The 25746-nt window shown below is 40.4% G+C and overlaps 1 protein-coding gene across 2 annotated transcripts in view; it reads left to right on the top strand.

Annotated features, from left to right (window-relative positions):
* The window catches only part of XPR1 (xenotropic and polytropic retrovirus receptor 1), a 306687-nt gene that overhangs the window by 73160 nt on the left and 207781 nt on the right, over window positions 1-25746 (top strand). For both annotated transcript variants that reach the window (XM_045026958.1, XM_045026957.1), the window contains one exon: window positions 1137-1188. In XM_045026958.1, the coding sequence (XP_044882893.1) occupies window positions 1149-1188 (40 nt within the window). In that variant the 5' untranslated portion in view covers window positions 1137-1148. The remainder of the gene's footprint in view (window positions 1-1136; window positions 1189-25746) is intronic.

The following is a 25746-nucleotide window of genomic DNA, read 5'->3' as shown; positions in this document are numbered from 1 at the left end:
TCTCGTTAAAACGTGATGGTTTAGATGTTATGTTCACAAATCTGAACATTCAGTTATGGTTTGCACAGCAACTGTATCTCTACCACTTGCACATTCATCATGCACTCTATATAGTGGGTATTGTTTGCCTTAACATATGCAGTGGGGCTCTTTCTTCCTTGCTGTTTCTGGCTCCAGCATGACAAGTCTAGGCTTCACCATTATATCTTTCAGCAACAGGCCACAATTCATCCTGTTTCTTTCTTATTTGCACTTGTGTAGTAACCAGGAGTGTAGAGTACACAACCCACTCTTGAATTGTTGGTATTGTTTCAGTAACTAGCTGAAAATCATCATATAAAAAGGATTGCAACTGACACACTGACTGTGGGCTTGGAACACATGAGTTTTTTGGGGTGATTGAATACCACTCTTGAACCCAGGTTGTGCATGTAGCAGTTGAATGGATTGCCCAAAGTATATCTTTAACTGTGTTACCTCTGCCAGTTTGATTTGTGAAACTGCTTCCTGTACTAGAAAACTAGTGTACTGGATTTCCTGAGCTATTTGATCCCTTGAGTTCTGGAGCGTGAGACACTATTGTTCCGGAGTTCTGGTTAACGAGCCTTATCTGGATTAATGTTTTGGTCTTTTAGTCTCTACTTCAAAAGAAGACTAAAAGGGAAATGTGCTGATTTCTTTTGTCATGCGGTCTTCACTTTTTAAAGAAAAGTATATATTTTTTCAGTACTTCTCACTATCGATAAGCAGTCCCTGAAGCTCTTTCTTCCTTTGACATGACAGAGTCCAGTTATGTCACACCGAAGCTCTGGTATTGTCAGGTTTCTCTCTAGTAAAATCCTATCTTACCTAATAGGAAATATTTTTCCAAAAGAGCATATTTACACATACTGTCAGGGTAGTCTTTTAGACAGCAAGGCAACTGGTTTTAGACAAAATTGTCAGTAAACACGTAGTTTGTGTGTTTCCTTTGTTGTCAGGAATAAGTATAATTGCAGTGACTTCACATTCCATAGCTTTATATATCAGTCTTGAGGAATTAAAAAGACTTTAATTGCTACTCATTTTCAAACAGGCTTATCAGAGTGACTTAAGTTTTTTGTGCTGACTGGTTGAATTTTTTCTGTTTGCTGCAGGCTTTCAAGGAGATGCTGTATGCAGCTCAGGACCAGGCCCCTTCTATAGAAGGTAAGCAAACTGTGACCCTGAATCATACTTGCATTACTGGATGCTGAGTACCAAGCACAGCTTCCCCTTGCCTATCTGCTGAAACTGACAGGCTTAATAGACCAAAGGGGAAGCAAGATCTTGGCTGCAGAAAATTCTGCTTTTCCAGATCTCTAAAGCCTTTTGTACTAAATCATTGGAACAGAAAAAGGATATTTCTATAGTCTGAGGCTTGTAACAGCTATTTTCTTTTTGTGTATATGGACACTCAATCATTCAGTGGTGGAAGTGATTCTTTCATGAGTTTAAAATAGTACTCTGTTCTGGTATGACAATTCCGATCCCCAAAAGTGGCTAATATGAAGTGCTGGACAGGAATGTATAAAATAGCCATAATGCATCTAATTTCTGCAGTGTTGCACTTTGGGATAATTATTTCCTTATCCTAACTATTGGTCAGTTTATGCCCTGAAGCATAAGTGAGAACCTCTTAACATTTATCCTGTGTTAAACTGGGATGCCATTCTTATTTTTATAAATGTAGAATTATTTTAATATTTTTCTTACATAGCCATTTGTATCTGTTCACTGGCATTAAGTTCTCTTGATAGTGTTATGTAAAAAATTCTGTCAGCTATAAACTTGTTACATTATATCAGTAGGCTTTCTTAATCGAGTGCTTACTCATAAAACTAACTTTCTTGATAAAACTCATTACATTTAACTTTCATCTCCTTTCTAAGAGAGCTACAGAATAATCCTAATCTTTAAATTGCTCGCTCCAGCCTCTACTTTTGTCACCCTCCTCATAACTTTTTGCCTTTTTTGCAGTTAGGTGACTAAAACTGAATGCGATATCGAAGGTGAGAATGTATCATTAACTATAGTGGCACGCCTATGTTAATCTCTATTTTAATACAGTTTGTGACTTTATTTACCTTTTTAGGTATATATAAACCAGGAAACACATGCTGACATGGTCATCTGGTTAATCTTGGTCATGCTTTCTGTAATGGTGTCAAACATTTCCATCCCATCTATGCTGTCAGTTAAACTGTTATCATTACTACTTGAAGGAAGGGGGGGGCATTGCTAACAACTGGTTGGTCACTTTCCTAGAGTACACTGGAACTTTAATCACAGCTATGCATTATTCATTATTCTAAAATTAATTTTTCCATTCTCTTCTCTTCCAGAAGACTAAGTATGAGATAAAAATCAGTTAATCTTTTCAGAAAGTCTTTGAATTTTCTGTTTTCTCTATAATCAGAGCTCCCAGGTATCTTTTATCATTCCGCAGTACTAATTTACTTATTCACCTGTTGTGGAAAAGGCAACAATGAAAAATACAAGTGTCAAATGTATTTTTTTCATTTTTTCTTTCTCCTCCAGTGCACTACATTCCTGCCCCCTTAGCTCCTTGTATTTCCTTCGTCTTTACCAGGTAGTACACTAAATAGCTGTGAATAGGGAGAGTTTCTAATTACGGATTTAGTGTAAGTGATGGGGAATTTTAGTCACTTGATTCCTGCAAGTTAAACTAAACTTCCAAGATGTTAATGTACCTGTTCTTTGATTGGTGAGAATAATATTTAAAAGAAGAACATTACTAAATTATCTCTGTGTGTAGTGGGGACAAGTCTTTATTACACTTCTCAAAGGAATAATCAAAGCCGATAGAAACCTCTCTGGAGTCTCCTGACTGGAGGGAAGTATCTTTGGAGCACTGCCTAGACAGGTATAATTCTTAGACTGACTTTGGCACCTGACTACTTATTTGACCCGGTCTACTAATTTTGTTAAAACAAACATACTTTTTCTGTAAAATGCCAGGCCCCAGGACTGGACATCCACAGCCAGGTGGCTACAGTCTAGCCACCAGGTGGAATATATGGATTATTTTGGAAACTGTGTAAATGATTTTACAAAGACATTGAAATTTCCACTCCGTGTCCTATTTTTTTTCTAGTGTGCAAAACTGTTTAAAAATGGTCGAAAACACTTTATAGGCTCCCTAATCTAGAAAACTGATTTGATGCTAGTTTGGAACAGTGTTGCTTACTCCATACTGACTACGCACATTACCTTTAATCTGTGTTTTTAAAGATGGTTTCCTGACACTGGTGGAAGTCCAGTGTAAGTGGAATGTATGGGGATTGGCTGGCTCCTCCTATGACATATTATTGCCTTCCATCTCTAGGTCAGTGGCTCACATCTATCCCATGTCCATACAAGCTTTCTGTCTGATGGCTGTTCAGTGGCCTGTATTTCTGGTCAGGAAATGTCAGCTAGTTTCTGAGACATAGTTCAAGCATATTGATGAGACAGTGTGAGAGAACTTGCATTGCTGCTGCCTGTACTATGTCCCTTTTCTGTGCATAAAGAAGACTTTAGCTTGCATGGCTGTTAATCCAGCACCTTTCACCAGCTTTTAAATTTATTACAAACTTTAATTTAAAAAAAAAAAGCATGAACTGAGACAAGCCAGGGTTTTCCAAGTAAAAGCTGAAACTCCATCCTTAACTCACTCCATTCTGTCTTGGTATTATGATGTTCTTCAAACGGTAGGTGACTTTACACATTGGTTGTGATACCGAATGAGAGCATAGACTCTCACTTCCTTGTTTTTGTTGTTCCTTAATAGTTTAAAATATGATTTAAAAAATAACAAGGTAAGGGGTGTGGAGAAGATGTCACAGGAAGCTAGCTCTAATGTGATAATTAAATTTTGGGAGCTGTAACTTTTTTCTCTTGACACTTTTAGCATAGTATCTAGATGTGCTGTCTTTGTGCATATTGTACATATTTATTTAAAGCACCAATGGAAAAGGAACTGTGTGTGTGTATGAGAGTAGATTGTCAGATGGTATAATATTTGTATTGTCCCTCTAGTTATGATATGGGAGAGCTTTAACTTGTGTTTTAGTCTCCTGTGATGTCCTCTAAAGAGCTTGTCAAAGTCCTTCTTCAATAAAAAGGGGTAAGTGACATCCTGGTATTATTAATGTAAAAAACCAAGCAGAGGAGTTTTAAAAAAAATAAAACTGAACCTAATCTTGTATGGCATAAAATAATTTTCTAAGCAATCTATTTTAACTCACTTTGCCTAAACTATCTCCAGTTAGATAATAGGAACAGCAAATGCCTGCATGTGACCATTTAAGTTAGTGGTTCCACTCGTTGTTGTTGTTGTTAAAGTAGTCCTTGTGGTGGATTGATGAGAAGATATTCCCTTCTGTCCCTCTGCCCAAGTATCAGTATGGTTGTCACCATATGACCATTCTTTTGCTCAGTTCTCTCTCCCTTTTCTATCTATTCCTTTTCCATTATCTTCTCCCCCCTCCTTGTTGCTCTCACTTAAAATCTCTTTTGCTATTCTTTATTTTGCTTCCATGCTTCTGCTGACTTCCCTCTCACCAATTTGCTGCTTGAGATGTGGAGTTGGGTGTCTGTGCTCTCATGAAAAAAGAACAGGAGTACTTGTGGCACCTTAGAGACTAACAAATTTATTTCAGCATGAGCTTTCGTGAGCTACAGCTCATGCTGAAATAAATTTGTTAGTCTCTAAGGTGCCACAAGTACTCCTGTTCTTTTTGCGGATACAGACTAACACGGCTGCTACTCTGAAACCTGTGGTCTCATGGACTGCATGTGCTCTTGTGGCTGAGCTGAGTACTCTGGGAGAAGAGAAACAGGCTGGGGGGTTATTGCTTGACCCTGCATTCATATACATGTCTGCTGCTTCTTTGGCCAGCTGGATTAGGAGCTGCTGAGACAATAGGGAAGGAAGGCAGGCGACAGTCAAGGAAATGCAGCCCTTGGAGTATGTTTTTAGTAGCGACAGGAGATTTAAGATCAGATATCTCTCTCTGTTCTCTTATCCTCTTCCCTTATGCCCTCCTGCCATGGCAGTACTCAAGGTTAAGCGCTGACTTAATTACTAACATTATCTAGTACAGTGGTTCTCAAACTTTTGTACTGGTGACTTCTGTCAAATAGCAAGCCTCTGAGTGTGGCCCCCCGCCCCCTTATAAATTAAAAACACTTTTTTATATATTTAACATCATTATAAATGCTGGATGCAAAGCGGGGTTTGGGGTGGAGGCTGACAGCTTGTGACTCCCCATGTAATAACCTCACGGCCCCCAGTTTGAGAATGCCTGATCTAATATGTCAGTCTGACATATTTGGTTGGAGGTGAGGTATTTTAACAAACATTGAAAATGTTAGGTCAAATTCTGGAGCTGGGCAAAATAGCTCTTCAAAGGGATGCACATCCCATTGGGATCCAGGAAGTGGGCGGGCGGAAGCCCGGCCACTGCTAAAGGACCTCCCTCCAGCCTAGGGGGAGGATCCACACGTCCAGGATTCCAAGTAATTTAGGGGGACAACTAAAGATATAACAGGAACAGGAGTGAGGTCACAGGGCTAAACGAAGGGAATGGGACAGCGGGATGGGGGGAAGGGGGGATTCACATAGACCCTTCAAAAGCATTGTTATCTGCCTATACTCTGGTTACAAGAGCTCTACACAGCCTGGCCATAGATGCTATTGCTGGACCAGGGGGATGGACTGTGGTTTACATGCACAATATGTCGAGAACACCTTTCCAGTTCCTATCATGGATGGTACTGCAACCACCCTGGATTTTTAAGAGCCAGATCAGCAGTAGTCTATGACCAACTTCTTCTCCCAGTAGTGGCTGTTTGATGTTGGTTTTCTGACAGTGCCTATATATGAGTTATACTACACTTGCCAGAATTGCGCATATTTTCTTTTTCACTATTATTCAAACCATTGTCCAGGATGAACAGTCTACTGAAGGCCTTGTCTAAATGCAGAATGTACTGATTTAATCAAAATCATTTTTCTAATTTATTTTGTTAAACTGGTGCAGACCTCTGCGAGGACACATCTAATTAGCTTTGATTTGACTTAATATGGAGTGCTAGTTTACTGGTCAAGGCTTTGTCATATCACTTGAGCTAGGAGAAGATTGAGTCTGTTTGCTTCCTTAGAGCCTAGGAATTTCTCCTGCTCTGTTATAAGTGCAGTGAAGTATTAGCACAGACTCTTTCTTAAACTGCTACAGGCTGCTATATGTATCATTTGGCAAAGCGTTGTGGGGTGTGATAAGTGCTTTGGGAGGGATAGCTCAGTGGTTTGAGCATTGGCCTGCTAAACCCAAGATTGTGAGTTCAGTCCTTGAGGGGGCCATTTAGAGATTTGGGGCAAAAATCTGTCTGGGGATTGGTCCTGCTTAGAGCAGGGGGTTGGACTTGATGACCTCCTGAGGTCCCTTCCAATCATGATATTCTATGAACCTCCAAAACACTCCCAGTAAATAATAGGGGCAATGATAAGTCTCAGAGATCTGTGCAGGCTAAGCACAAATCAAAAAATTAAAAAAAATCTAATATAAACTGTTTTCAATAGTCTTGTACCTGGGACTGTCTCTTTGCACAATTCAGACGTGGACAAATAATGTTAACTTCTAAATGGCACTTAAAGAATTTAAACGACTTGTAATCTTACTAGTTTCAAAAAAGTTAGAAAATGGTGATGGGGAAAAGCCTGAGATCTGAGGAGTGATGGGCAGAGCCCAGGTCAAAGTAGAGATTTTCTACTCTGCTACCTTACTCAAGTGTATAGTGACGCTAACTGGCTTTGTGCTCAGCTGACTTTTGCGTGTGTAAATCTGCATTTCCATTTTAAAGCTATGAACACTATGACAATTTGCTTTTAAGTAACAAAGCAGGCATGTGGGTGACCAGAATAATGTATTGCAAAAATATGCAAAAACAAACCTCCCCATACCACTACCACGCAACTCTGGGGAAAATTCATGCAACTTCCTGTAAATTTTAAGTTATTGCCACAATATTCTCCCATCCTTGCTGATGTCTTTATAAATTCCTTGATTCTACCTGTATTTAATATTGCGTTCTGCTTATTTTGGATGGAGGCAATGAGGATGGAAGAGGCGAGGTCATTCTGTGCTTAAACACCCATGCTTTTTGTAGAAGCAGCAGAGGACCAGCATTATGTATTTCTGTATCCTGAATTCTGCATGAACGACACCAGGTGGCCTGCACACTCTTCCAGAAGAGTTGTTCACATATACATAGTTGAAATAAACTTGTTCAAACATCCCAGTTCTTCCTGTGTCTCGTTACTTTTTGTTCCTATAGTTTCCTTTAGGCTTGCATCAGTTCCCTGCATGTTCTTAATAGCTTTCTTTGCGGGACTTCCCCTTTATCAAAGCAATGCTGTTTATATACCTTCCTCTTATCCAAGCAACTTCTGAGTAGTATCCATGTTTGACCATTCTCAGACCACACTTTCACATCAAGACATAAGCCAGTAAAAGCAGACAAATGATATGTAATTGGCTCCCAATCCTAAATGTTATGCAAAGGAAATTGCTTGAACTACCAGGGGATTCTTTGGCATACATATTTGCCTTATTAGTAGAAATTAGCATGTAATATATTTACAGTGAATGGTTCAGACTGGATGAATTGATGCTGTTGTAAAATTGTTCCTTCCTCTGCTTTTCACAGCTCTCAGCATTGTGAGATTGCATAGTTTCTGGTGGAAAACCTGTACATGAGTATAACAAGTCAGTAGAAATTGGCACCATGGCTTTGCTGTGAGAGGACGCACTCAGGGAGCAGCCCCTGGTGGTTTGTGGTGAAAGTCCGATATCATGCCTTGCTTTTTTCCAGAGGCAAAAAGCACACTATGACAAAGGCATGAAATACTGGCCTCATGTAGGGCAAGTAGTGCTCTGCCTTTTTCCTGTTGTCTCCTGTCAGCTTTGTCCCCTCAGCAAGACAGGTTGCTGGACTGTTGTGGCTTGGACTCCTACTGATTATTCCACTTGGTTAGCAGATGTGTCGGCATCTCCCTGAGCTCCTTAGAATGCAACTCTTCTCAGCAGTAGTGAAGATGAAAGCATGCCTGTAAATTATTCATTCTGATTATCTGCTTGAATGGACAGAGTCCACTCTAAATATTTTTCCCCAGGATCTTTGTTATTCTAAGGGATTTTGAAACTTAACCTGCTTCTAAAATTATTTTACATCTGTTGAAATGAGCTGTTCTTCTCACTTAGTCCATAAACCTATATCTCAATAGGACATAATTTCATTCCTTTTGCCTTTCTGTGAACAAGGATCGCTACAAGGTTAAACAAGGTTAAATCGTGTACAGGGTTTAGAAAATATTCTATTTTTGCTATGGGGATGGTGAGTAGTAATACTTCAAAGCTTTATAATATATATATATATATATTTATTACTTATCATCCATTAGTTTTAACTTATTACAGCAAAATGGGGCTGGAGGTAGAAAGAAGCAAATATGACAGGGTTTCTCTATAGTATCTTTTTAATATCTACATATTTGCTTTATATATGAAAAGTGAGAGGAGTGGGGCTCAAACCACGTGAGAATACCAGTGCTTGAGGGCATGTCGGTTCGATTACGCACATTCATTCTCATATGAGAAGATTTTAATCTTCATTTGAAATATACTGTTGATTAATTTTGGGTTAACGTCGTCAAACCCCTTTGTAAACTGACTTGGATTTATTCCTGCAATTAAAATAAATGAAGACCTTATAGTATTCCTTAGTCTATTCCATTGTGGTGATAAAAAATATTCAGTGCTGAATGTGATAGGACATGGAGCAAATCTGATTCCCTTACCATGTCCCAGACAAATGGTTAAGAGGCTGCAGAAGTAGTGATTTCAGTACCTAAACCCAGGGTTTCTCGTGAAGGATGGGTCCTGGGTGTAGTCTTTGTAACAGTTGCTGGTGAACAGGATGTGGTTTCTTAGAAGGCACTGAGGAATTGGAAAGGTCTGAAAGTTCAAAAGACCAAGGGAGTGTGTGTGTGTGTTACGTGTGGGGGTGCGGGAATAAGGATTTGTCAGCAGTAAAAAGGAAAAACTAGAATTTAGACCTTGTAATTTAGTGACAGAAATCATCCAGGTGGTTGACAAAACAATTTTGTAGGCATGCACTTTAGTAAGGCTTGGATGTTGCTGACTATTGAGACTTAAGTATGCAAAGTGGTACAAGCACAAAGCTCTGTCTGAGATTGGGGAGGGGGCAGGTTATTGCTTTGGTATGATTCATTTACATCCGTTTATTTTTTCAGCTCTCTGGTGTTAATAAATAAGAGCTGTATTTAGTACAATAGGTGGGAGTGAAAGTTGGACATAGTAGGCTGGCCTGTTCCATTTGAAATGGCAACCGAGAAACTGTCCTCTGGGAGCAGTAGGTCTGGTGAGCTGCTTATCAGTCCAGTTGCAGAAGCGGTATGGATTATTCATTAATGGTGCTGGATCATACATCAGATACAGTAAACTGTGCTCTGTTTTTTCCTTTTACCGCCTTGTATTTTAAAAACAGAAAACAAAACAAAAACAGCAAAGTGCTTCCTTTTCTCTGGTTAAGGGAATTAGTGAACATTTATAATTTAACAGGTATATGTAAAATTTCATATTAGTGACCAGCATTCAGAATATTCATTTTCCAGTGTAGCTCATTTCACAAAAGTAGATAGTTGGTGGTAGTGTTTTGATGAAGGAATGGCTGTCTAACAGTACCAATTGTGGGGAAAAAAAAAACACTTTTAGTTGCAGCTATAAAGAAACAATACATGAACATTCACAAAACCAGGCTGGTTTTTGTACCATATGCAATAAAAATTGCCTATAGTCACCTTTACCATGAGGTAGCCTCTGGGTTTCCAGTAATTCTTTATATAAAATGTGATGCTTGAACTATTATTATGCAATTAAGACTTAAGAGGAGATCAACTGTCCTCAGTGAATAATGCAATATGAATTAAACTTGATTGGTTTCTTTTGGTTTCAAAATGCATGCGGTGACAGGGAAGGAGCAGAATCATTGACATGTATTCTGTCAGATAAGAATTGCTTGTAAGATGCCTTGGAAAAATGGCCAACTCACTTCACTAACACCTCATGGAATCCTGATGTGTCTGCATAATACAGTGGAGGAACAAAGGATTTCCCCTATGATTATACCTCTGAGGCAGCCCTTTTCAGTTTTGTTACATTAATCTGCTTAAAGGTCACACCATGTGTTGGTTATAACAAAAAGATTGTATGAGAGCATGAGGATGCCTTTTTTTAAGATTAAATATTTTTAAAGCAAACAAGGCCAATGTGCAGAGAAAGTCAAATCAATTCTGATCCTATTCCCTGTCTTATATATGCTTAAGGATGAGGGATAAAAAGGAGGACCAGGTAATAGTGAATTTAGAAAGGAATGTTTATAGTTTAGTTGACATAGGAGTTAATAAATACATCTTAATTCATGTTGAAAACTAATCATAGAATATTGGGGTTAGTAGAGACCTCAGAAGGTCATCTAGTCCAACCCCCTGCTTAAAGCAGGACCAATCCCCAGACAGATTTTTGCCCCGATCCCTAAATGGCCCTGTCAAGGATTGAACTCATAACCCTAGATTTAGGAGGCTAATGCTCAAACCACTGAGCTATCCCTCCCCCCAGACTGCCTTTTTTATTTAGAATGCAGAGACTGAATAGAGTCAAAATTTGACTTTTTTTACTTGAGGTGAATAAGAATTATTTTTAAATTAGGAATTTTATTTACATGTTGTTGTTAGTTCTTTAACTTCTTCCCATATTACAATCTTAAATTGCTAAAGTGGCTGTTTTGTACTTTGCTTAATTTTGCACATGCCTAACTTTAAGCACCTTAGTAGTGTCATTGAAATTCATTGGACTCTTCATATAGGTAAAGTTACACATCTGTTTAAATGTTTTGCAGAATCAGGGCTTTCACTTAAAATATTTTGCTTTTTTGCCTATAACAGTTTTGTAAAAGTCAAATAAGAGATCCTACCGGTAATAGCATTTTTAAAAAGCATTTATAATCTTAGTTTAATCTAAAATTGCAGTAGCACAGATTATATTAGTTTTACAAAGACTCAGTATGACTTCGATCAATGATTCTTTATTTAAAAAATCCAGTGATTTAACAATTTAAATTACCTTAATTTACATTGTTCCACTATTACTGTTAGACATGGTAGCCACTTTTATTATCTGAGTTAATATCTAATATGCTGTAAAATCACAGACACTGGAGTAATGGTATTTTGTTATCAGATTTACAAATGCAGCTGTAAAGATCTTGAATCTTAAAGAAATTCCATTGTAATATAACGGATGCTGTAATCATTACATACAGTTTCAAAGAAATAATGTAAAAGCTAGTGACTTGTCAGTCAGGAAAATGTTCCAAAATCTATATCTGTAGCCAAAAGCCATAGGGTAGGCAGCTATGTCAGAATGTATGAATTCACTTTGAGTGCAAAGCAGCTTCTGTATTATGGTGTACAATAACATGGCTGGCAAAGTGGTTCTTAAATAGTGCACTGTGACGGGCCATTAGACTTATTTAGAGAATCCTGTGAGCAGCAGCCATCCATTCAAGAATTGCGGGGGCAGGAAGTGGTATCAGTAGTATTGGGGCCCAGTGAGATCACGTGTTTAGTTTCTCATTTTCTCTTTTGTGAAGAGGGTGAAGCATAGTTTATCACCAAGGAGATTGAATGTCAATCTGTGATTTCTGATGAGAAATTGACTAGCTATGTGACTTTAACAAGAGATGCAATCAGTGGATCGAGAAAAGGAAAATTGCATTTGTATTGGTGTATTATGGCATGCAATTGATTTTTCATGCATTATATAACCCCAGGCATACAGATTTTTATTAGGGGCTGAATTTTCTGCATTCTAGACTGTAGCACTGTAAGTCCTAAGTAGCTAAATTTGATTTTAGGAGTATGCTGTTAAAGCAATTCTAGGAGTAATTCAGAACATATTTTATAAGTGCTTCCAACTTGTTTGTGGGGGAGGGTGGATTTGAAGCAGGAAAGAGGCTCAGTGGGGATGAGATGGTTGACTTTGAATCCATCCTGTCCCATAACTGCAAACTTGCTCTGAGGGCTGTAGCCAAAGCTCAAGACATCTTGAAAGATCACTCCCTATGCTACTTCACACATCCCTAAGGCAGCTGTCTAAGACAGCCATCTTATCTGTAGTCTAGCAGTCCGGGCTTCTCTCCCCTGCTGAAATGAAGTGGATCCATGCCAGCTAGATTGTCCAACTACCAATCCATTGCTTGGGGGCTTTAAAGAAAGATGAGTATCATTACCATAAAACTTGGAGTCTTCTGTTGCTTAGTTGGGATAATCCTAGCAGGTTGCTCAGTGCACAGACACACAAGAACCATTTGTACAGATATGAATGAAAATGCTTCACAGAATAAATTTTTATTCTGTAATTTTTATTCAGTGTTGTGTGAGGACAAACCATAGTTAGTGGGGCCCTTTTGTGTGATCATAGATCAGTAAACTCAGGTTTGGATTTAAAGTAACGCTAATTCTCTGACGAGTGGTGGTGTCTCCTTTCTATGTCTGTGAGGCAGTGAGGTGGGGTAGCAGGTAAGTGTTGACTGATGTTCTCTTGTGTAATTTGATTAATGGAATTCCACTAATGTTTTAGTACCTCTAAAATTACTTTTCATCTTTCATGTTCAGAACTGGAAGTTGGGGAATGGAATTGATTAAATAAATGTGGGGCCTGATCTTGCATTCTTTGTACACCTAAAACTCCCATTGAAATCAATGGGAATTTTAGGTGCCTGAGGAACACAGTCGGGGCCACAGTTCAGCTATCCTGTTGGCATTTGTTGCACTTTAATTGTTCTTCAAAATGAGGGCAAGTCAGGATTTGGGTCTGCTTTACCTTGACTAAGAGCAACTACAGGAAAGAAATCATTTTTGGAAGTCAGTCTAATAATTTGAAAGGACACTACACACTTAAGCCTAAGAATGCTTCAGGGACGATTAAAAACTATTAAAAGTTTGTGTGGTTGTGACTGGATGCCTGAATGGGCCACCCTGAGAATCCTTGCAGGTTGCCCTGAGTAAGCAATAGGGCAGGCAATCCCCCAAAAGGATAATAATTAGATTCACCAAATCAGTAACAGAATAGCTTCTGTAATACCACAGTGGTTATCAAAAGTCAAATAGTTCCCTTTAAGCATTCCAGCTCTTGGCTGTCTAAATGGGGACCAAGTCGAATATAGTGAGTGGTTACTGAAAGCCAGATTCACCACTTTAGGTCCACCAGTCCCAAAGGACCAGATACTTATCCTCAGGTTAATGTGAGTCTCAGGTCTTCCCCAATAATCATGCAGATGCCAATCCTTCAGTGACTAAAGGTTTAATAATAAAAAGAAAAAAGAAGAGAGTTACTTTGGTTAAGGGATCAATATACATACAGATATATGAAAAGTCTTTGTCAGTTTCATAGCAGAGATGGTGAGGTTGCTAATTTGTAAACAAACTTTCTGGAATCAATTTAAAAGGTTATAGTCTAATAAGCAATCCAGTTTGTTCTCTTCAATGAGAATTCCAGGTTAAATCCAGAGTAAACCTGGAGACCTCAGTCTTGTGGTTTATATCTTCCCTGTCAAAGTTTGAGCAGACCTGAGATGGCAGAATCAGGCCCAGGGCTTTTTCTTTATAGTCTTGTTGCAAGCTGATAAGCCTCTTGACAGCACTTGTCACATCAGGAACTTACCCGGATAAAGAATAGGCAGTGTATATTGTTGTTTTGACACTAATCTTCTATTTCCTATGCATACACAGGTAAACTAGCTTCATCTATTTACATAAGTCAGTTAGCCATTCAAATTATCAAGGCAGTTCATCGTAGCATAGAAAATTAAGATGAAGACAGTAAATATTATTAGTTCCTGTAGTATCTTACATCTCTGATTTTTTGAGTCAATAAGTAGAAATGATGCATTATAAGACAGGAACAGGATTTTAGCATCTACCCGCTAATTAGATCACATTGTTAAACTTGTAACAAGATACAGGTAAACACAGACAAATACACTTAGCATCTACTCTTGATTTCTATTACTACAAATAAATGTTTAATGATTGCTGGTTTAGGACATCCCTTTGAAACTCACATACAAGTAGATTATCTTGATTACATTTCAGTACCTCTTGATAAGTTGTTATGGGTCACATACAATTTGACCTGTCTATCAATGTCACAGTGGTCCTTGGTGATATTTAGATTGTTGTGGACCCAAACAATGTTTATAGTTTATACTCTGTGTGCATGTGGGTGGTCTTCTAGAGTTGCTGTATGAGATTGTTTGGGCGCAAAAAATCTTTGAGTATCCCTTTTAACAAGGAAATTCTTTTACTGATACCATAGTTGTAAACCAATGTGTGTTTGGTGAGTTGTGGATCTGGAAATTTCGTGCTTCAAAAGGTAAATTTAATTGTTACAAATACAGGTCTAGAACTAAATTGCCTCTTTTGGAGTCCTGTATACAGCACTGAAGGATTGCCCATATGCTTTAGGGAAATGAGGGAGAGGTATGTTATGCCAGCCTCTGAAACCTCATGTGTAGGCTGTTAAAGGGCTTGGCTACACTCGAAACTTCAAAGCGCTTCCGCGGGAGCGCTTTGAAGTGTGAATGTGGCCGCAGCACCAGCGCTGGGAGAGAGCTCTCCCAGCGCTGCACGTACTCCACCTCCCCGTGGGGATTAGCTTACAGTGCTGGGAGCCGTGCTCCTAGCGCTGTGGCACTGTTTACACTGGCGCTTTACAGCGCTGTATCTTGCAGCGCTCGGGGGTGTTTTTTTCACACCCCTGAGCAAGAAACTTGCAGCGCTGTAAAGCGCCAGTGTAGCCAAGGCCAAAGGCAGGATACCAGATTTTGATGGACCAGTGGTCTGATCTGGTGTGGCAAATGCAAATTATGCTGGCTGTGGGGCAATCACTGTCACTGCTGAGCACCATTGACCTTGCATGTGTTGTTTATTAGGCATGAACACTAGATATGCATCAGCCATAGGGAGAGCTTGCCACTGTTCCAAAACCATTTTGCTCGGCAAGTGCCCTTCATGATGATATCTTGGGAAGCCTAAAATCAGAGTGGGATAATTAAGAGAAAAGGTGAACAGGTTCATGTCTGCATGCAAATAATTGTCTGCCAAAAGCTGGGATTATGGCTGAGCCCCACACTCTGGGATGAGTCTGACTACTGAATGGAATTTACTTGACTGGTTTCGATTTCTGGCTCATGTTTCTGAATTCATGTGAACACTGGTGTTCTTTCCCAGCTGGTGGCTTTGGCTCTGTGCTCTTAAGATATACCCATCACTTTTTAAAATGGAAGATTTGGTTGCTACTGCAGATGGTAAATGAATCTTTGGGGGTAGATTTTCAAAGTCATTTTTGGTGCCTTACTCCCAAGGAAAGCCATTTAAGCCTTTGAAAATATACCGCTTTCATTTTTGTAACTCAAACCTAGCCCAGTTAAAAGTGGTCCATAACAATTTCCCTTCCACCTGTGAATTCCTATAGCTCTCAGCCAACTACCAATTTAATTCTTGCTTTTGTGCTTAGTTGCTTGAACCTAGGGTGGTGTGCATATATCTCAGTGAAGTGTTCTACTCTGAGCAGTTGTGTATCTTTTGTCTGGCTAGCTCAAATGAAACTAAGCATCAGAAGATGTGTGATCTCTGTTCAAGCTTGCCAGAGCACAAATTCCATTAATTAATTAGTCAGACATGGAATTATTTCGCTGGGGCCACAAATGTTGAGATTGGTACATCCCAGCTGTCAGTTAAGAGTTGCTGATGCAGGAAACTCTTTGCCAGCTGAGTTTTTCCTTATTTGTTAAAACTTGACTGTTAAGGTCTTCATTTTGGTGCTTCAGTGGTTGATTATAAAATCTTTTGAGTGCTTGAAAGTTCTGGCCTTTTTAGCTAGCTTTTGCTAATAGCACAAATAGGTATAAATTCAAGAAGCCTATAGTGTTTAACTGCCATGGAAGGCTATAGGTCTCATTTAGGATATAACTAGTCAAGGTGTGCCAAATGGGTTGGCTTTTCCACTCAAATTTCAGGATTGATTGACCTGTCTGTCAAGGCATGGGGTAAGAGATGCAATAGCTTTATCACCTTTTAATTCTTGGCCACAATTTTCCTCGTCAAATCTTTCTTTTCTCTACTGTGTTGTGCCATAGGGCTCTGTGGTGGCTGGTCTCATTCAATGGTAATATGTTTGTAAACAATTCGGTGTACAGTGGTTGTACAGCACAAGCTTTCTTGACCCTTCAAAAGGCTGAGAACATAGTCTTCATGTTTCCAGCCTCCACTGCCTTTAGAGCTTAAAATTGAGCTAATAGAGGAGAAATGGAGTCATTGTTCTCTTTTACAGACCAGATGATTTCTTTCACCTAGTTGGATTGATGGTTGCAGTCCTCAAATACAAGCACAGATGCAATCCTCTGCTGCTTGACATGGGGAGAAGAGACTAACATTAGTGTTGTCATTGTCCTATCCCGGGGTGGGCAAACTTTCTAGCCTGAGGGCTGCATCTCGGTATTGTATGGAGGGCTGGCTGGGGCAGGGGATTGGGGCTCATGGGGGGGGGGGGAATGAAGTTTCTGGCTGGGGGTGTAGACTGGGGTGGGGATGGGGATGAAGGGTTTGGGGTGCAGGAGGGTGCTCTAGGCTGTTTGGAGGGTGATCAGGGGGTTGGGGCTCTGCGGGGGCTCAGGGTTGCAGAATCCGGGCAGTACTTACCTGAAGTAGTTCCCAGCCAATGGGAGGTGCAAAGCCAGCCCTTGGGGTGGGGGCAGCCTGCGAGCCCCCTGGCTGCACCTGCTTCCAGGAGCCCAGCGGAGCAAGGCAAGCCCCCAACCCCGTTCCCTGGCTGGAGCACCGGAGCGGGGAAAGCTCCCAACCCCACTCCCTGGTGGGAGCTCGAGGGCTGGATTAAAAGGTCCGATGGGCCGGATGCAGGCCGTAGTTTGCCTACTCCAGTCCTATTCTATAAAACCCCCGGCGGCACTGGCATCTTACACTTATGCTGATCCTACAGAGATCTTCCTCTGTGGACCCACAGGAGAACTAATGTGAAATTAGCCAAGCTGTCAGTTTAACTTGTCTGTTGTTGTCATTGCTGAGTGAGTACTGTGTGCAAAAGCAACCAAACGAAAGTGATTCTCCACTGTGGGGTGGGGATGTGGCATGAGACACTCAAGTTTCTGTGCAAAACTTAAACTCATGGGCCTTCTTTGTAAGAAACTAAGATTATTCAGATACTGAATGATGCCATGAGTTCCCTATCTTAGCTCTCAGCTTGGCTTTACTGTGTGGTTTTGTAGACCAAACACTTGGTTTTATAGTACCTTTGTTTAATCATGTTTTGTAATGTAAAACTTGTACATTTTTTTTCCAGCTAAATTTCAGGACAAAGTTAGCAAGTGGCTAGGATTTATATATAACTTTAGACTAGTTTTCTAAAGCTGCTTCAAGTCTTTGTTCACCCCTCTGAATGTATTGCAGCTACATTAGTAAAGTTTCGATGGACTTTGAAAACAAAGTTATCATGTTAGCATGGCTTCTAGAGCAAAAAGCAGCTGGAGAATTGAAGCAATTGGTTTCTGGTGCCACAATATTGCTGAATAATCTTGTGTTATACTAAAGGGAAACCAACTTGTAATACAATAATCTTGGGGGAAAAAATAAGTTTAAAAGGTGTTTCAGGAACCACACCTGTCCTGGGTCCACTTGAAAATACTCTTATTTTATATTCACATTTCTCTGTTTTTCAAATATTTCTCTCCCCTGTTGCTATGTGAGTGATCCAACAAACAGGGGAAATGGCCCATACAGGGAAAACGAGAAACTCCCTCTATGCAATGTTGTCAAATATACAAAGTAAATAGTCTTTTTAAAAAAAAAATCAGTTTAAGTAATCTTAATTGTTACTTGTGACTGTTGTAGATGAAATACCTTTCAAGAACATGCATGTGTGCGCACACAAAAATTGAGGTGTCCTTTAAACAGAAGTATGTGAATATTATGTATTTTCTGGCACTTAAAATGCTCATCAATCACAACTGTGTGTGTGAAGTATACATTAAAGTACAAAATATAGCATGTTAGGAAGAGTCCTGCAAATGTAAATATATTGAAATAATTTACTTAGTTTTGCTGATCTTTCATCTGGAGAATTTAAATTGGGATGAGGTGATGTACTTTAGAAAGTATACAGGTGTACATTTGTAACTGCTGTTATAACAGTTTGATTCCTGTTGTGGCTGCATGGTTCTTTAATCACAAATGGGTTGTACAATTCCAGTTCATGCACAGATTAGAAAAAGTGAGGAAACATTTGAAGCAATCTGCCAGTTATTAGCTTTGGCCTTCCATGGTTTTAGGTTATGTAGTTCAGCTTGAGTTCATATTACCGTTGTGTTGTATAAATAGAATATATGAAACTTACACTGCAGAGTATGACACATTGCATCAGGATACTGCTTATTTGATTTAAATCCTGTGTGAGTGAGTTCAGCTTTTTAAATTCACACTTATGCATGGGTTTAGTTTTGGTTTAATTAGTCTTTCAAGGTTTATATTGACTGACTGAGTTTCTCTATGCTAAATTCCGTTCCAGTTCTTGTTTAGAAATCAGTGACATTTTGGTGGTATCTGAGAATTTGTATGCAGCTAGTTGGTACTCTCAGTGGTTTCTGGATTACTATAAAACAAACATAACTTGGTGCTTATAAAACTTTACCCATCTTGGGTTAAAAATTAATTTGTCTAGATATTCAGTTTGCCATATTGAAAGAGTGGAGGAGCATCATATTTGATGACTATTCAAACTCTCTAATAAAGCTGTGAGGATGCCTTCATTGCAGTCCTATGTGTTTATTCTTTATCCCTATCCTATGCCCCCCTCAGAAGAGATGGCTGATGAGACAAAAGGGAAGGTTCATAGTTCAGGTGTAAAAAGCTTTACTATTGCTGAGATGGTCAGCAGATAGAGGAAGCCCATGTTTTCTATCCAGTTATGTAAAATGATACTGAACACAGACCCTTGGAGCAGGTGCTTTTAAATATAAAGCACATATCTTTTATTTTTCTTATTTTAATTTTTGTTCTCATTTGGTAAATAATCTGTTAGGCCACTTTTGACTACAGTCCAATCTTGGAAAGTGTTCTCTACACACAGATTTAATTTACAATGCTCTGTGGTTCACACATTTCACAGAAATCAGCTCTGTTATGGCTGCATTTAAAATCTTGTATCTTAGCACTCACTCTTTTTCAGAAGGAGGCTTTTGGAAGATATAGACTTCTTTCATGATTTGAGTATTCTGTTGTGAGTCTGTCTGTTGAAACAAAATGTTTGTAGTTGATCAAAGACTGCGAGAATGATGATCCTGCCTTAGAGGTAAACTAGCAAAAAGAGAGAGATTCCAGTTCTGAAGCAGGACTAACTGAACAGATACTCTTAAGGACTGTTGACATGATGATGTGAATAAAGGTTTTTTAGCAGAGGTATTTTCATTCTCTTGGAATAATATTTACCTTTCTGTGTCAACAGTCAAACTATATACCAAATGACATTTTAATGGAGGGTCATAATTTTAGTAGTGGAGTGGGAAGTTTGTTTCTTCACTTTTAACTGCTACTAAAAGATGTAGGACATCAGTTATTAGGACACTTCTATATTTTTACAAAAACAATTATTTGCTTTGTCCACATGAATCAATATTCTGATTGTGAATCCTGCAGAGATCAGGCTCTTTTGTAGAATGCAAGTGTATTTTTCTTGAAAAGGGTGAAAACCTAGCAATTAAATAGGGGATGAAAGTCTCTTCTTTTGTGCCAGTCAGTCATACTGAGCTGTTTCTTTAGATTCAGGTTTTTTAATTACCAGATATTCTTTTCTAAAATCCTTTCACCTAGAAAACTCTGTTCAGATGTGGCATTTTGCTTTCTCCAAAGTGCTGCTCTTCATCTAACTTTCACCTGAAGTGCAGGAAATCAAATGACTTTCCTAGGGCCACACAGCAAGACTATGATTTAGCTGCAGAATGACTGGTCTATCAGGCTATCTTCTCATTCTTAGCTCTAATTCTTAGGTGACCCTGCTTATTGTGTAATATGATGTGTAACTATATTAGGTAATACTTTTCAGAAGCTGGGAGCTGACACACTTAGCTGGACAAAGGTGCACTGTAATCCATCAGTGATGCTTTGGAACCTGATCTAAAGACAATGGGCAAAATTCAGACTTCGTGTAAATGAGTACAACTCCATGGAAGTCAGAATTGCACCTGCATACATAATGTCTGAGTTTAGGCCTGTGTGGTGTTCTCAAGCTAAAAACTATTAAATCTTTGTACCTCCAAAGGCATTTTAGAGTTTGTAAGTGAGGGCAGGGAAGTTTTTAAAATGCTAAGCATAAAATATTTGACACTGAAATTTGGCATTAACCAAGTCCTCTGAAAAGTGACACCTGGTCCACCAGTAGAATTGGATGCCTATCAGATTACTTGATTTCTGTCTTCATGGGGATGGATTTCTTGCATATCTGAATAGTAAGTAGCTGTTGCTGGCATGGGTAATTTTCCTAATTAAGAAATCAGCCTTTACAGTAGATGAGCATTGTCAAAGGGAGGCATTGGGTCTAGTCCCATCTGCGGTTAATCAGCTGCTTCCCAGCTGAGGCTCAGAGGCCAGGGATCAGGTGATATCTTCAAGATAGATCACCACTGTAGCCTCATAAAAACCAGCAAGTAGCTCAGTTGAGGAGGAGACTGTGGGGAGTAGGTAAACTCCTGCAGGAGACTTTAGGTTAAAGGAAAGAACTCAGTGTATGGGTGACTCTGTGGTTTGCATAGTGGTTTGCAAGGAGCATCTTAGGAAGGAGAAGAGCAGAGGCTCATCGTGACTCCCTGGCAGCTGTGGAGTCTAATCCTGTAGAGAGCAGACAGGCTCACTGCAAAAGACCCCACGTTCAAGGGAAAGGACATGGTAGATGTACTGAACTTGTGTTAAAAGGTTTTGCTTTGAAAAAATAAAACTGAGATCTTCAGTCCTTTTTCTTAAGTCCTGTGACTTGGATAGAGTGCTTTCAGCCAGTAAGAATCCATCAATTTGCACATGTTCATTTTTTTTCTAGTTTTGATGATGGTAGAGGTCATTCATGGCAAACTAAGCTCTCTAGATATTGCACTACGTCAATAATGATGATTGGCAATTGGAATTGTAGACTGGCATTTAAATCTGGAAATGGTTAATACTGCACCTGCAATTTCTGTCACATGCAGAACAACTTCAGTTTTCAAATTCATTAAAGATGGTCGGAGAACTTTGTGTAACCTTAACGTTTGTCTTGGAGACGATCCTAGCCTACTTTGTTAAATAGCTTCAGTTCAAAGGTCAAATTTGCTTTCAAAAGACCTTCATGTCTTTAACATTGTTTCTTTTGGAATCTTGGAATTTTTTTCCTTTGGTAGGATTAGTATAGACTGATTATATGGCCAGTGTTTGGAAAAGCAAATTGGTGATTGGATTATGCTGATAATAGAGCTTCTTGGCTATTTAAAATACAGTAACTGTTGCCTACAACTTTCTTTCCATAGTGATGAGCAAGCAACAAAGGAGAATAGAAGTATGTGAGTATGCAGAGTTAAATATAGCCTTCTTTTGGGGCTAACCAGTAGGAAAGAGCAGGCCAGCTATTCCTCTTTCACCCCACTTGGGTAGAGGGGAGGAATTCCAATTAGATATAATGTACCATCCTCGGTGTCATAAAAAAAGTAGTATAGCAGTGATCAGGGCCGGTGCAACCATTTAGGCGACCTAGGCGGTTGCCTAGGGCACTGGGATTTGGGGGGCGCCATTTTCTTCGGCAGCGACTGCGGCGGCCGGATCTTCGGCCACCATGGTCACCGCTGGCATTTAGGCGGAGGGAGCTGGGGCAGGGGAGCGCGGGGAGGGCCGCCTGCAGCAAGTAAGGGGGGGGGCGGCACGCAGGGGAACTCCCTGCCCCAGCTCACCCCTGCCCCGCCTCCTCCCCGAGCACGCCGTGGCTGCTTCACTTCTCCCGCCTCCCAGGCTTGTGACGGCGTGCTCTGGGTGCTCGTGTGCAGAGCAGGGGTGAGCTGGGGCAGGGGGTGTGTGTGTCTCAGGGTGGAGGGTGGGGAGATGCCGCAAGGGGGGCACCTCAGGGTGGAAGGGAGTAGCTGCTGCGGAGGGGGGGCACCTCAGGGCGGGATACGGGGGTGGGGTGCAAGGTGGAAGTTTCGCCTAGGGCGCGAAACATCCTTGCACCGGCCCTGGCAGTGATTGCCACTGTTGTTAAAGTTTCCATTTTAATTTTTTACTGTCTGAATCAAGGTTAGAGGTATTAATCTGCATCTACACTAGGAAAAAGGTTGTGCTTAGATTGCATGTTGTTAACCCTGACTTAATCTTGACCTCTTCTAATCTAGATAAAATCCTACAGAAAGTGGGGGGAAAGAAGGACCTGCTAAAAGGAGTGATCAGAAGTAGGAGGAGAGGACAAAGGGAACCATGGGAAGACATGATGGTGCATGTGTTTATGTGAGAGTGACCATGTCAGATGCAGCTAGGAGGTCAAAAGATGAAGCTAGAATACAGACCTCTATAATTTAGCATAGAAGAAGTCATTAAAGATCTTGAGGAGACCAATTATGGAGTGGGTAGAGTTAAAGACAGACTGGCACGATGGTGTTGTAAGATGGGTATTTGAGGAAATGTCTTGCAGGCAAGTGGGATAAAATATTTCTTTTAGGTTGGAGAGACTACTAAACTTCGCTTTTGTTTTGAAGGAAGCAGGCCAAAACAGTGAGAGGTTAGATGAGTATGAAGAAGTAGAAGGAAGGAATGAGGTAGAGAGCGAGAGAGAGAACTCAGTATTCTATAACAGGAGTTCTGGTGGAGGTCAGGGAAGGATCTCTAGCTTTCAGAGAACAGAGAAGGAGCACTGTTTAGAGAAGGCTATAATGAGTGTCTGTTTTGGTGAGAGGGAAAGTTAATCCAGGGCTTGAGATCAAACAAGGTGAGGGCAAAGAGGGAGGTGGTAAATGGGACAGATGGGATATTAATGTGGAATTTGAAGTCACCAGTGATGAAATGGGAGGGAGAGCCAGGTACCAGAGGAAGGTGGTTGGGACAAAGTTGGATGGAAATAGTGGCTGAAAGCTGCATGAAGTGGAAGGGGAGACTAGAGTTGGATGGCAGATCACTTGAAGGAGGAGTAGGAAATGGGAGAAGAGAAGGCTGTTTCGAAGTGACAGGAAAAGGAGATGAAAAGCCCAACATCTCTGCATTCCTTTGGGGATTCCTTGAGGCAGGGTGTGTGTGTGAGAATGGTTAGATGCAGTGTTGTAGCCATGTCGGTCCCAGGATATTAGAGACACAGGTGGATGAGATAATATCTTTTATTGGACCAACTTCTCTCACCAACAGAACGGTTAGAGGAAGCTAGTGAAGAGATCCAGGTTTTCACGAGTGCCAGGAGATGGAGGGGCAAGAAGTGAAAGGTTGTGAATGGCAATTATTGTTATAAAGAGATGTTTCTGAAGGAGCAGGGGTAGGGGGATGGGAGGGAGGAGGCCTGAATGGATGTGAAGTTTGAAGGAGAGAGTCCAGAGGGATAGAGGTGGGAATGGAAGGACGGTGAGGGTTGATGCAAGAAGGAGAAAGTGGTAATAAGGGAGAATGTGAAGGTGAGAAGGTACAGCTGTTGGGGAGCAGCAGAAAGGGAGAAAGTAAAAGGGGAGGAAAGAAAGGAGGAGACATAAGATAGTAACAGGAGAAGTATGATGAGTGTTTAGGTGGCAGATAATGACAATGGTTGGTGAAGAACAATCAATAGGTATGTTGGGAGCAGACCATCAATTAATGTAGACAAGAACAATAAAGCAAATTGGGCAAAGAAATCAATTTTGTTAAACAAATAACAATTACCAGAACAGTGGGAGCAAGCAACAGCATGAGTAGTTACTTTAGTTGTTGTGAGACGAACTGGGACTGTTCTTAATGTTTTCTCTGAATACTGTGGGGGGGCCTCAGTTCCTGGCCGACCCTCTGTCACCTAGCAACTAATGGCCAGGCCCTTCTCCCCCGCAAGGGGATGCTAAAGGTGTTGGAGACAAAGAGGTCAGGTGACCTCCTGGCCCAGGAAAGGAACTGAGCAGAGAGAAGGGGCTGGAGGGGGGTTTTTCAGTCTGGAGTTGGCTGGGGACGAGAAGTGAGGGCAGATGTGGGGGTCTGCCTTGCTGGGCCCCAGAATGGACCCAGCCGAGGGGTCTGGTTCGCGGTACCTACAAGCTCTGTTTTAGACAGTGTTCCTGTCGTCTAATAAACCTCTGTTTTACTGGCTGGCTGAGAGTCACATCTGACTGCGAAGTGGGGATGCAGGACCCTCTGGCTTCCCCAGGACCCCGCTGGGGCGGGCTCGCTGTGGGAAGCGCACGGAGGGGCAGAGGATGCTGAATGCTCCAAGGAGAGACCCAGGAGGGGAAGACGTGTGAGCTTCTTGCCCTGAAAAAGTCTGCTCCAAGGGAGAGGAGGCTCCCCAAAGTCCTGACTGGCTTTGTGGGGAGCAGTTCCAGAGTATCGCCCAGGGACTCCGTGACAGTTGTGCAGTGAAAAATTATGTACAGAACCTTAATTTTGCCCTCTTTTGAAGATATAAATAAATGATGTTATTTTTCAAATACAATAAAATATTACCTTTTCTGCAACGTTAAATATGCATGTGTGGCTTGTTCCAGTACTGTGTTCTTTTCTGCATGTCACACAATCCATGAATCATTTTTATGAAAGTACACAGTAAGTAATTCTTTAACAGTACAATTGAAACTGTAAGTGAAAATTTGCTGATACATAGATCACCTAAATTTGCAGTTAACAGCCTCATCTTTTGATCTACACGTAAAGAATCCTATGCTGCTGGTTGGGGAAAAAAAAATTATTGAAATACACAAGTGAAGCAAAGGTATGTTAAAATATATCTGAGTAAGGTAATGGACCCTTGTGACAATTAAACATTTTACATTCTTGTAACTCAGAATTACAAGATGCCACATTTATCAGACTGCACCTTTTCATCTTACACCATGGCCTGGTTATGTTACAAAAGCTTTTGACATGGAGGTTGGCTTACGTAGTACACTTATTTTGAGTTGCCTGAAAGGTTGGTGGATCAGGTGCCTGCAGCGAGCACAGAATGTGATAGTCTGACTATTAGAGGATGGCAGTGGGAGATCTGTTCTCATGCTGCTTCACATTCTTCATTAACTGCCTGTGATGGTGTGGGGCTTTTTTAGTGTTGACATTTAAAGCTCTTTTAGCAAGCTGGGTGCAATGGAAAGTATCTTAAGAAAGTTGCCATGATCAGAAGGGTGGGGCTTTTGCTCTCAAGAAGTGGAAGAACTGGTAAGTAAACGTGTGCCTTTTGGACTCCGCAGCAGCCCAAAATCTCTTGAATACCCTATTCCTGTACATTCAAAATTCTGCAAGTTTTTGGGCTTTGTAGAAAGGTATTCAGATACTACTTTTTAAAAATGTTTTTAGAAAGGCATTGTAATAAATTTAAAATATTTGCCTATATCTGGACCTGTTAAAGGTTG

The sequence above is a fragment of the Mauremys mutica genome, chromosome 8, assembly GCF_020497125.1.
Source record: "Mauremys mutica isolate MM-2020 ecotype Southern chromosome 8, ASM2049712v1, whole genome shotgun sequence".
Classification (NCBI taxonomy): Eukaryota; Metazoa; Chordata; order Testudines; family Geoemydidae; genus Mauremys; species Mauremys mutica.
Note: the sequence above shows the minus strand (reverse complement) of the source record. Positions and strands in the feature narration are given on the sequence as shown.